Source organism: Vicia villosa, unplaced genomic scaffold, assembly GCF_029867415.1.
Source record: "Vicia villosa cultivar HV-30 ecotype Madison, WI unplaced genomic scaffold, Vvil1.0 ctg.006110F_1_1, whole genome shotgun sequence".
Classification (NCBI taxonomy): Eukaryota; Viridiplantae; Streptophyta; class Magnoliopsida; order Fabales; family Fabaceae; genus Vicia; species Vicia villosa.
In genome coordinates, this window is record NW_026706728.1 from 28,839 (window position 1) to 41,864 (window position 13,026).

General features: G+C 37.1%; 1 protein-coding gene across 1 annotated transcript; it reads left to right on the plus strand.

The window, feature by feature from the left end:
* Positions 1–4,231: 4,231 nt before the first annotated feature.
* Positions 4,232–5,098, plus strand: LOC131642920 (uncharacterized). Its single transcript, XM_058913079.1, has one exon. The coding sequence runs from the start codon at positions 4,232–4,234 to the stop codon at positions 5,096–5,098; it is 867 nt and encodes a 288-aa protein (XP_058769062.1).
* Positions 5,099–13,026: the final 7,928 nt, after the last annotated feature.

Consider the following 13,026-nt stretch of genomic DNA (forward strand, 5'->3'; position numbering starts at 1 on the left):
AATATTTTTTTACATTATTTTAATAACTAAAAAAATTGTCAATATTTTTTTGTAAACACCACGCTCACTATAATTATAAAATAAATTTTCAAATAAATAAATAAATCTTACAAACATCTCAAACTAACAAAGTACTATAAACAATGCCACCTAAGTAAATCTTTCAAAATTGAAACAGTATTTAATAATTAAGAGTTGAACAAAATTAGTACAAACTTAAAAGAAATATCACATTGTTTACTTCCAATCCATCTTAAAATTACAAATCTAAAAACTAACAACTACCAACAACATGTGCATGGCATGACATGACAATGATATTAGAATGAAGTCTAAGAGTCATTTGAGTTGAAGCGATAGAAATAATACTCTCCACCATTTGAGCCTCATTCAAACAAACCTCCCACCAATAATATATTCTGCTAAGAGTTGGGATAACTGGGTACACTACTGCAAAAAAACTTTTTTACAAATCTAAAAACTAACAACTACTGACATATACATGTGCATGACAATTTCCACCAAGCTTTGGTTTTCTTTGAGTTTTCCTTCTTTTCTATCGGCTTTAATATGGAAGGTGAGTGGCACAATGTTAAAGGGCGGAAGAACAGAAATGTAGAAAGGCCAGTATAGGACATTCTGAGGAAGGAGGTAGAGGTGACTAGGACGGAGATGTTAACTATTTTCATTACAGATTTCGGGGATAATTCGTGTGCTAGGGATCTGTTCTTAGAGTTCAAGGATTTGGGGCTGATTGAAGAAATTGTGATTTCCCCCAAAAAGACATTGTCGAGGTCAAATATTCGGGTTTGTAAGATTGATCAATGTCGTAGACGAGAAGAATTTGGAGACTAAAATGGATAACGTTTGGCTTCATGGTTCTAAGCTGAGTGCCAACATTTCAAGGATTAAAAGGAATGAATTGAAGAACAACATTAACTCTGTTAAATCAGAGTTTCAAGAGAAGAACAAAATATCTAAACGGACGTTTTTTCCTGTTAACGCAACAAGAAACATTCCTATGGTCACTAAGGTTGGGGGAGGAGTGGGTCCTTCGAAAACTTACGCAGAAATTACCAAAGGAGACAAAGTGACGATTTCAGAGGAGGCAAAAGAGGCTTGCCAATCGTTATTCTTTACATCCAGTGAAGAAGAGAAACTGAGATTCACCAAAGCCAAGGTTGGTGTCACAAGAAGGGCCAGAGACGCGTACGCAGTAGAAAATAGTTTGTTGGAGGAAGGCATCTTCACCATATCTGCAACAGCTCTAGGTCCTAGCCTTTGTCTCCTAGAGGAGAGTGCTTAAGGAGATCTTGATACTTTGATTCATTGATGGGGAGATTGGGTAAAATTCTAGTTTGAAGATGTTAGGGAGTGGAAGATAACAGACGCTGAATGTGCAAGAGTAGCCTATGTGTCCATCTATGGAGTACCCTGCTTCACCAGAAACGACATATTCATGAACATTTTGCTAGCAGATTTCGGGAAGATGATGAATCCTCAAATCCTGAAGCAAAAGTGTAACAGAATGGATGTAATCAGTGTTATGATTTATACAAATCACCTAGAATCCATTAAAAGCAGAGTTAGGGCTTGTATTGATGGAGTATGGTTCAACATCCTCATCATTGAAGATCCGATTTGGGAGTCGGTGGAAGCGGAGGATAATATCTCCATTATCAACACCTCGTCGGACGGGGAAGACTCTGCCTCTTACCAAGGATCGCACGGCAGAGAAGAAGAAACGGCACGACACCGTCTGAATCAAAGCCCCACAAAGCCTGGGAATTTGAACCACAACATTAATTGTGACGTTGACATTGGAGCGGATTATCTGCAAAAGAAAAACGACGGATCTCAGAAAAGGAGCGGATTTGCAGCAAACATTTGAAGGATAGAAAAACACTTAGAAAGGGGGGGTTTGAATAAGTGTGACTTTAAAAACTCTTAAGACAAAAACAATTAACACAATTATTTTTATCCTGGTTCGTTATTAACGAAACTACTCCAGTCCACCCTCTTAGAGTGATTTACCTCAACTGAGGATTTAATCCACTAATCAATCTTGATTACAATGGTTTTCCACTTAGATACCCTCTAAGTCTTCTAGAGTATTCTGATCATAACTTGATCACTCTAGGAATACACCACTTAGAAACTTCTAAGTCTTCTAGAGTCTACTGATCTCACTGATCACTCTAGGAACCTTTTACAAATCAATGTAAAATAAATGTTTACATGAGTATTCAAATGCTTCTTAGAAAGCTATAATCACAACTGTGATATTTCTCTTAAGTTCTAAGTTCAAATCTCACTAAGATATTACAAAGATGTGAGAATAAAGATGAAGTTCATAAGTAATGAATTCAGCAGCGTTTCAGTATTTTGCAAGAGTTGTTCGTTGTGTGCTTCAGATTAGAACTTCATATTTATAGGCGTTTTGAGAAGATGACCGTTGGGAGAATTTAATGCGTTTGCGTGTTCCGTACAACTTTGCATTTAATGTTTCACTCTTTTGTCAACTACCTCGAGCCTTGCTTTTGCTGCTTCTACTGACTTTGCCTTTTGTAGCTTCTAACGTTCCTTTTGTCAGTCAGCGTAGCCTGTCATCTTGTACTTGCTTCTGATCTGATGTTTGTAGATACAACGTTTGAATAATCAGAGTCAAACAGCTTGGTGCAGAGCATCTTCTTGTCTTCTGACTTTGAAGTGCTTGAGCATGATACCATAAGAACTTCAGTGCTTCTGCTTCTGATCTCATGTTCTTCTGATGCTTCATAGACCATGTTCTGATTCTGCTTGACCATCTTCTGATGTCTTGCGAGAGCATGTTCTGATGTTGCATTCTTGAACCTTTTGAGTCAGTGCTTCTAGCGCTGAATTGTATGTACTCCTTATATAATTCCTGAAATGGAAAATGTAAAGGATTAGAGTACCACATTGTCTTATACAAAATTCATATACACTGTTATCATCTAAACAAGAATATTGATCAGAACAAATCTTGTTCTAACAACATTAATTGCAAAGAGCTATTAAGGGATAAACTTGCTAGCTTTTCAGATGGACACAATACTTTAGATGCCATTTCGATGAAGACCCTAAGCAGAGTGGAAGAGGTGAACCAAGGGATTGGGGTGAAGAGCCCTTTAAACAAGAAAGTATAGATGGTGGGCCCAGTCGGTTTATTTATATTAAATAATCAATTTAATAAAACGTTTCTTAGCATTGATGAGGTGGAGGTGACAAAGTCTCAGGAAGAGGTCAAGGAGAGAGATAACTATTATTCCTTGGAGAAAACTAATGAAGTGGACCCCATAGTAGTGAGAATAACGACAAAAAAGGAGGAACCGGTTTCAAAATTTAATTTAGAAGAGGTGGCGCATTCATTTACTCAAGTGGGCCAAGGTGTGTGCGTCTTACCTGTTCAAGTGGGCCAAGGGGTGAACGAATTACCTATTCATGTGGGCCAAGGTGTGTTTGACGCCCAGAATATTATGGAAGCAGAAAATGCATGCATGCAATGGCAGAATAAAAATCTCAAAAACAACTCAAAAGTATCAAAGAATTTCGCTGTGCCTATCAAGAAAGCTGTTAAAAACTTCAAGAAGAAGGAAGCTAACAACAAAGGAAAACAGAATTTATGCTTTGATGATCATTGTCAAAGGGTGAAAAATTGCAAAAAGTCAAGGAAGAAAATTAGAGAGGTTTTGGACTTAGGGGATCAAGCAGATAATTTTGTCTACCCAGTAGAGAATCGTCTCTAAGAAGGGAAGGATTCATTTTTGTTGGGAGCCTCTCCTCAATCCAACCAGAACAAAATTTTCTTAAAGTCGAATTATTTGTCTGGAGGCCTACCATTAACTTGTGATTCAATTTCTAGTGCTGATATCATAAACTGTAATAAAAGCATATCTAATGGAGTGCTGAACAAGGCGGCGGAGGAGCTGTGAAATTCAATGGTTAAGCTGGGCATCAAGAACATCTCTGAAAAATTTGATCCAATATCAAAAGTAAAGGAAATGGAAGCTAGGGATACCAAAGGGGATGTGGCGACGACGGGGATCAATAAACAACCACCCCCATAATTATTTTTTCCTTAAACTTAAGAGGAGGAGGAAGTTGGGCCAAGAGGAAGAGAGTCGGCTACCACATTCAAAAAGGAGATGTTGATATTTGCTTTATTCAAGAGACAAAGTTAAGTGGCATAGAGTTTAATGTAGTGAAATAAATGTGGGGAGACAATCAAGTGGAGTGGTCGTATTTGGATGCCAACGGGGCTTCGGGAGGCATTCTTGCGATGTGGAAAAAGGATCTCTTCAATCTAAACTTTAGTTTCAGAGGAGAGGGTTTCTTAGGTCTTTGCGTGAAGAAGGAAGGTAAACTTATTTATTTTGTGAATGTTTATGCTTCTTGTGATATAATCACGAGGAAAAGGTCTCGGGATAGGTTATGTGAGTTCAAAAAAAACAACATTAAAGGCTCTTGGTGCATAGGAGGAGATTTTAATTCTATCACTTCTTTAGAAGAAAGAATTGGGACGTCAAGTCGTAGCTATAGGAGGGAGATAATGATTTTTAAAGAGTTCATAGAGGATATGGAGTTGGTGTATCTTCCTACTATAGGAGGCAAGTTTACTTGGATTAAAAGTAATGGCAAGTATATGAGTTGGATAGATAGATTCCTTCTATCAGATTGTTTTGTTGAAGATTGGAAGGTGGAGGGCCAATATATTAGCGAGAGGGATGTGCCCGATCATGCTCCTATTTGGTTGAAAGATAATAGAAAGGATTGGGGTCCTAAACCTTTCAAGTTCAATAATATGTGGTTCAAACATGAGGATTTCGATATCTTCATGGAGGAGGAGTGGAAGAAGATTGTGATCAAAGGAAGAGTTGATTATTGCTTGGTCAAAAAGTTGAAAACTCTCAAAAACCGGATAGCTTGGTGGAACAAGAACGTCTATGGGTGGATAGACCTCAAAATCAACAAAGATGGGAAAGAGTTGCACTCTTTAGATAACATGTTTGTTCATTTTGCAGGTAACGTTCTGGAAGATGTGGTTGTGAAAAGAATAAAAGTGGCGGAGGAATTTTAGGATAACATTAACAAGAGAGAAGGTATCCCTAGGTTAAAGTCGAGACAACTTTGGCTTTCCGAAGGTGATGACAACACTCGCTATTTCCACAATTCTCTAAAAGAAAGAAGAAGAAGAAATGCTATTTGCTTCATTGACACAATGGCGGGAAGATTGGAAGGGGTTGAAGAAATTAAAGAGTTCACTCTCAAGCATTACGAAAATTTCTTTAAAGAAGAATGTCTTTTAAGGCCGGAGCTTAGAGGGATCAATTTTAACACTTTATCTTCGGAAGACTCATCGGACTTAGAGAAACCTTTCGGGGAAGATGAAGTGAAGGAAGCTATTTGGTCGTGTGATTGTAGCAAGAGTCCGGGGCCGGATGGTTTCTCTTTGGAGTTTTACAAAAGGTATTGGTCTCTCATTAAAGAAGACGTCATGAAGTGTTGCAATGACTTCTATCATAAAGGTACTCTTGTTAAATCCATTACTTCCTCTTTCCTTGCTCTTATTCCTAAAAAGAAGAATCCACAAGACTTGTTTGAATATCGGCCCATTTGTTTAGTGGGGATTATTTATAAGATCATTGCAAAGATGTTAGCGGCTAGGATGAGAGGTGTAGTGGATAAGTTGGTCTCTTCCAATCAAACCACTTTTGTTCCCGGAAGAAGCATGATGGATGGGGTTCTAATGGTTAACGAAATTCTTGATTGGGCAAAAAGGAAGAAGAAGGGGTGCTTATTACTTAAAGTGTATTTCGAAAAGGCTTATGACTCAATTTCTTGGAATTATCTAAGGTGGATTTTGGTGAAAATGGGATTTGGTAAAAGATGGATGAAATGGATGGAGTCTATCATTTTCACCAATTACATGTCCGTGTTGGTTAATGGAAGTGCAACAAAAGATTTTAAGGTTCAAAGAGGATTACGTCAAGGTGATCCCATGTCACCTTTCTTGTTTGTTCTTGCTATGGAAGGTTTAACCGCTCTAACTAAGAATTCGGTGGCGGTGGGAGACTTTAAACCTTTCAAGTATGGAGTAAACGACTTTGTGGATATTCTCCAATTTGCGGACGATACCATCATTCTAAAGGAACCTAATTATGATAATCTTTGGAGTTTAAAAGTGTTGTTGAGAGGATTTGAATTGGTTTCCGGATTGAAGATCAACTTCCATAAAAGTAACTTCTTTGGAACTCACATCGGAGATTGGTTTATCAATTCGGCGACAACTTTCCTTGCTTGCAAAAAAGGTTGCTTTCCGTTTAAATTCCTTGGTATTTGGGTGGGTGAAGGTGCGTATAAGAAAAAGGTGTGGCAAGAGGTGATTGACAACATAAAATCAAGACTAACTAAGTGGAAGGGAAGAAACATATCCATTGGCGGGAGGGTGACTCTTATTGGATCCGTTCTTAATGCTATCCCTATTTTTACTCTTTCTTTTTATAAAGCTCCAAGTAAAATTATTCAAGCGATAAGATGTCTTCTTAGCAAATTTTTGTGGAGTGAGAATGTGAAATCAAGATGCATCCATTGGGTTAAGTGGAAGAATGTTTGCAAGCCCAAAGGGAAAGGAGGGTTAGGTATTAGAGATGTGGGAGAAATGAATAAATCTCTTCTTAAATGGAAGTGGAGAATTTTAAAGGAGGATAAGGCAATATGGAGTAGATTTTTACTTTTGAGATATCATAACCCGAAAATAAAAGTGTTAGCTTCTAGCAAGGATCTTTTAAATCGGGATGATTCTCGATGGTGGAGAGACATTGTTCTTAATGATTTCAAAGAGGATGATTTGGGTGAAGGGTTAACCGATTGGGTTAAATGTGAGTTCAAGAAAGGTAATAATATTCTTTTTTGGCATAGTTGTTGGTTGGACGATCAACCGCTCCGTGTTTCTTTTCCGCGTTTGTTTGATCGTACAATCAACAAATTATGCGTGGTGAGTGATCTCCTTAATTTTAACCATGGTGACATTACGTGGAACTTGGAAGCCATCTTTGGTGTGGATGTTTTGAATTCTTCGGTTCCGACCGCTCCTTCCACCATCTTATCCGCAACGGGTACGATTATTGGCGAAGAATTTAGGGACTTGAAAATGATTCTTCAAGGGGTTGTGTCGGAAATCTTGGCAACGGACGAATTCCATTGGAACCTAACCTCTAACGGAGATTTCACGGTGTCTAGTGTTTCGCACTTGGTGTCTAATACAAAGGATCTAGCTTGGCCAACACCCACTATCAAGTTGTTGGATGTCATTTGGAAGAAAAACATTCCGGCAAAGTTCAAGATTTTTTCTTGGAGATTCCTCATCAATAGACTACCGCTAAAAGTTCAACTTGTCAATAGAGTTGTGTCTAATCTTACATCCATAGATTGTCCCTTTTGTTCTAACCATCCGAAATCTTTGGATCATCTTTTCTACCAATGCCATGTCACAAAGGCGGTTTGGAATAGAATTTATATGTGGTTGGGTAATGATGTTAATCTTTCTCATGAGGAATTCAAGAGCTTTGGGAGTATACAAGAAAAGGTGAAAAACACCAACATTAAAGCTAATCTAAACACAATATGGATAGCTTTAATTTGGTGTACTTGGAATATGAGAAATACAATCATTTTTTATAACGGTATTTTTAGCTTCAATGAGGTGATATCAAACATCTTGTATTTTTCATGGAGATGGGTTAGTAATAAGGAATCTCCGAGTAGGATCAATTTTTATGATTGGTATAAATTACCATTACTTTGTAACAAAACTTCCTAGTGTGTTCTCGATGTAAGGGTTGCACCCCTAGTGCGATATCTTATATTCAATTGCTTATTAAAAAAAAGAATGAAGTCTTCGAGCCATTTGAGTTGCATCAATAGAAATAATACTCTCCACCATTTGAGCCTCACAAATCCTTCATCAATATATTCTGCTAAAAATTGAAATAATTGGGCACACTACTGCGAAAAAATCCTTTTATCTCGGTTGGGTTATTAAACCCTTATAATTTAAATAAAATTTAAATTAAGATAACCCTTTAATATAAACCTTTTAACATAAATCTTTTTTTCTAATTAACAATAACATTAACTTAATAACTATAAATAAATTACATGCACATGAATAAAGGTAATACATTTAACTCTTGAATTACTAATACTTTTGAAGACAACATGCAGAATATGTTTCAAACATAGTATCCACTCCAATATTCGGTGGGTAGTTTTTGCGTCTACAAATAATTTTTACATAGTTATTAATACACATAAATCACAAGTAGCACAAGTAATACATTAGAAAAAATAAAATAATGTTAAAAAACATAAATAATACTCTTTTAGGAAAAAGAACTTTGGCTTTTTAAGTCTTAATGTACGAGACATTAAATTGTATCTCTATATATATGTTGGTAAAAATTAAACATGAATGAAAATTATTCAAAACTAAAGGTACAATTTGAGTATTACAAATAATATCACTTACGCGCTCAAAACGTCTTGAATAATTGAATCAATATAATAATGTAACAAGCATTACATAGTTACACTATTTTTCTTGAAACATATTAACATCCAGAATAATTAACAATGTGTATAAAATTGAGTTATAAAAGAAAACACAAATTCATATATACTTGCGCAAAATAAGTATTAGATTATTAAGTGTGAGAATTGGATCGAACTCTATTATGTCGAAGGGTAGCTTCTGGTTTGACAGAGAATATGTAAGAGGTCGAAGTTAGTTGGCATGCTGCTATCGAAGACCTACATACTGCAGTCGAAGTGTGTTCTAGTATGTGGGTGTCGAAATGTTAGGGTTGTTAGTATTTCGAATTTGGTCTGTTTGTAATGTCCCAATTGTTTAAGTTAATTTGTAATGGATATTTGTGAAAAAAAACTCATTAGTTTAGTGTGTTAGGTTTATTATAAATAACATACTAGTCTCTCATCATTGCATGCGGCAAATCCTAATTTAGGACGAGAGGGTTATTTGTTATTCTTGTAATCTTGATTTGAAGAGAAAGAAAAGAATAGCAGTTATAACCAATTCCTCGTTGTTCTTCTTACTTCCCATTATTTTTCCTATTATAATATGTTCTTGGCATCTTTTTCACAACAAATTGGTGCAGTGAGCATGGAGAAGATGATTTCAACAAAGTATGAGATTGAAAAGTTCACCGGAGTGAACGATTTCAGTCTATGGAATTTGAATATGAAAGTCCTACTGGCCCAGCAGGGTTGTTTGGAAGCGTTGAAAGGAGCGGCAGCTACGGACGTTGTGTTAATAGCAAAAGAAAAGACGACCATGATCGAGAAAGCCCACAATGCAATTATATTGAGCCTTGGTGATAAGGTTCTTCGACTGGTATCAAAGGAGACAACAGCGTCGTGGTTTTGGGTGAAACTTGAATGTTTGTACATGACCATATCGCTGATAAATCAACTCTACCTGAAACAAACTTTGTATTCATTCAAGATGATTGAAGATAAAGTGTTGGCTGAGCTGTTGGATATGTTCAACAAGCTGATTCTTGATCTTGAAAATATTGATGTGAAGATCGATGATAAAGATCTTGCGATGTTGATGGTGTGTGCTTTGCCTAGGTCACATGCTCACTTAAAAGAAAGTCTCTTGTATGGAACGGAGTCCCTGAACTTCGAAGTAGTTCAATTAGCCTTGTATTCTAAGGGCTTGAACGAACGAAAGGAGCATAAACCTTTGATGGTTGGTGAAGGTTTGGCCGTTAAGAGAAAATTCTTGCGAAAGGATGGTAAGTTCGACAAGAAGATAGGTAAAAGTCAGTAGAAGTATTACAGTGGCAAAGCATCTGGTATTCGATGCTATCATTGAAAGAAGGAGGGACACACAAGAAAGGTGTGCCCTAAAATCCTGAAAGATCGTGGAGGTAAGGATAATGACAATGCAGCTGCATTGTTAAAGATTATTTTGAATCATCTGATGTTCTTGTGGTTTTAAGGATTGACTCTAGTAAGGAGTGGATTATGGATTCAGGTTGCACTTGGAACATGACTCGAAACAAGGACTTGTTCGAGGAATTATGTGATGAAGATGGTGAGTCTGCATTGGTGGGAAACAACAAAGCTTGCAAGATTGTAGGTGTTAGATATGTGAGATTCAAGCTCAATGATGAGTCAGTAAAGTTGTTGACTAAAGTCAGGTTTCTACCTGATTTGAAGAGAAATTTGATTTCTCTTAGTGAATTGGACAAGAAAGGGTATGCTTTCCAAGGAGAGAAGAGTGTCCTAAAAGTCATGAAGGGGTCGAAGGATGTCTTGAGAGGTTGTTACCCTAGGATTTCGACTTACCAATAAATGGGCAACTAGGGCTCAAAATTGGTAATTGGGCCTCAATTTGGTAAAAAGGCCCTAAATTGGTAATTGGGCCTCAATTAAATATGTACATTGCCATTTGGGTCGAAGCGGTTCGACTAAGTAATGCTTAGTAGTCGAAGCTGTTCGACTAGAAAGATTATCAGAGGCTTCAGCGTTCGACCAAAAGTGTGCGAAGACTTAAGAATTTTGCTGCAGAAACTGAAGTGGAAGTCGAGAGGTATTAGAAGTTAAGAGGCAGTTTCAAGCAGTTTTCTGGCAGTTCTTACAGGACGCGTGGAGGTCTCACAATTGAAGATCTTGCATGTCGAAGACACGTGTTGACTGATAACCAGTCGACCGTTAGTAGTAGTTATTTTATTTTTACTATTTAAGCAAGTTCCATAGGAATAGTTAGGGGTCCGCATTTTCTACATAAACACAAGTAAACTCAAATCTCTGTGCAAAAATGAGTGACGAGTGCAACTTTGGAATGTACGTATGCGTACCAGTTTAATTAAATGCAATCATTTTACGTTATATCTCATCTTTCAGTGCACATTTACTGCTTTTTTATTGCTTTGATTTACTTTAAAGCCTTTAATTTCAGTGTTTACTTTTATTTTAAAGTTACTGTTGCATTTAATACAAACCAGATACACATAATATAACAAAATAAAGCAATTAGTCCTGGAGTATTCTAGTTGATTCCGCAAAAGTAACCTTTAAAAAGGAAACTAGCGCTTGTTTACCATTTTTCTGGGTAAACAAATTGGCACGCCCAGTGGGACTCGTCAATTGCTGTTTGTTTTATATTTGTTAGTATAATAGTTATGTATGATATTAAGAAGTGGTCGGAAATTAACTAACATGGCTGAAGTTAATACAAATAATTCTGATCTTTCTGGAAATCAAGGAGGTGTTCTAACCGGAGCAACACCACAAAATGCCGCAGATTCATCCCCAGTGGGAACAACAAATACTGGTGGATCGACGGCAGCAATAATGGTATCATCACCAACGAATGTACGGTCACCGTTGAATCCATTACGACCGCCGTTTCATGGAATGATGCCTCCACCAGGTTTTAACCCTCAGTTTGGAATGCCGACGTCTATGATGCAAGGTTTGCACACAAATCCTTCATTATATTCTGACAGCGTGATGGCTACAAGCACATCAAATCCAGGGGGTCGACCCATAGGCATAGGATATAATCACCAGGTTTTGCCATCTTTAAGTACTACGTCAATGTTGTCAATTCGACAACAAATGGACGAAAGTAATCATGAAATGGTGAATGCCCTTACTCAACAAATGGGAACTGTTTTTACTCCCATGATAAATAACACGAATCAAAGTTATGAAATATTGGCGGGACAAATGGCCAGAATTGCAGATTTCTTTGGAGCGCCCCCACAACCAAACCTTTTGACTACTCAAGGGTCGAATGTGAGAGGGGTCGAACCTATAGAACAAGGAGATCAAATTGAGCAAGAGATCCCTAGAATAGTACAAAGGCATCAAGATGCTGACCAGGTTCTTAGGAACATCCAGCAAGATGTCAATGATGGACACAATAATATCTCTAATGTAGTTGAACAAATTTTAGTTCAGAATGGAATAAATGTAGGTTTGCATAGACCAAATTTCGTTTCCCCGTTGTCAGAATATGTAAGGCAAACAGAATTGCCTAGGAGGTGGAAAGTCCCAAAATTCACCAAATTTGCTGGTGAGACTGGCGAGTCGACGGTCGAACATATTGCTAGGTTCCAGACAGAGGCTGGAGAAATAGCAAACAATGAAAATCTAAAGATGAAGTATTTTCCAAGTTCTTTAACGAAAAATGCATTTACTTGGTTCACGACCTTATCTCCCCAATCTTTGTTCTCATGGAACCAATTAGAACGATTGTTTCATGAACAATTTTATATGGGACAGTCGAAAATCAGCTTGAAAGAATTAGCTGGAGTTAGGCGAAAGGGTATAGAACCAGTCGATAACTATCTAAACCGTTTTAGGTTACTGAAAGCTAGATGTTTTACACAAATTCCTGAATATGAGTTAGTCGAAATGGCTACAGGTGGGTTAGATTATTCCATAAGGAAGAAATTAGACACCCAACATTTGAGAGATATGGCACAACTGGCAGATAGAGTACGCCATGTCGAAAGGCTAAAAGCTGAAAAAGCCAGAGCTAGTAAATATCATAAGAAAGAAAAAATAGCTTATGTTACTACAAGTGAGTTCGACTCTAATAGCGACAGTGAATACGAAGAGGGAGAGGTCAACGTGGCTGAATTAAAGCCAGGACCACCATATATCTGTAAATTGCTCAAGCCCTCAAAAGATAAAAATCTGATTGAAAGTAAAAATGAAAAAATTTCTAGTAAAACGTATTCATTTGATATAACAAAATGTGATGAAATATTTGATTTGTTGGTTTCTGATGGGCAAATCATAGTACCCCCGAGACTTAAAAATCCTCCTCTTGAACAAAAGAAAAAAAGAGGATTTTGTAAATTTCATAATTTCTTGGGTCATTAAACTTCTCAATGTGTCCTTTTCAGGGATTTAGTGCAAAAAGCTTTGAAAGAAGGAAGGTTACAGTTTGGAGAAAAGCCAAAGTCA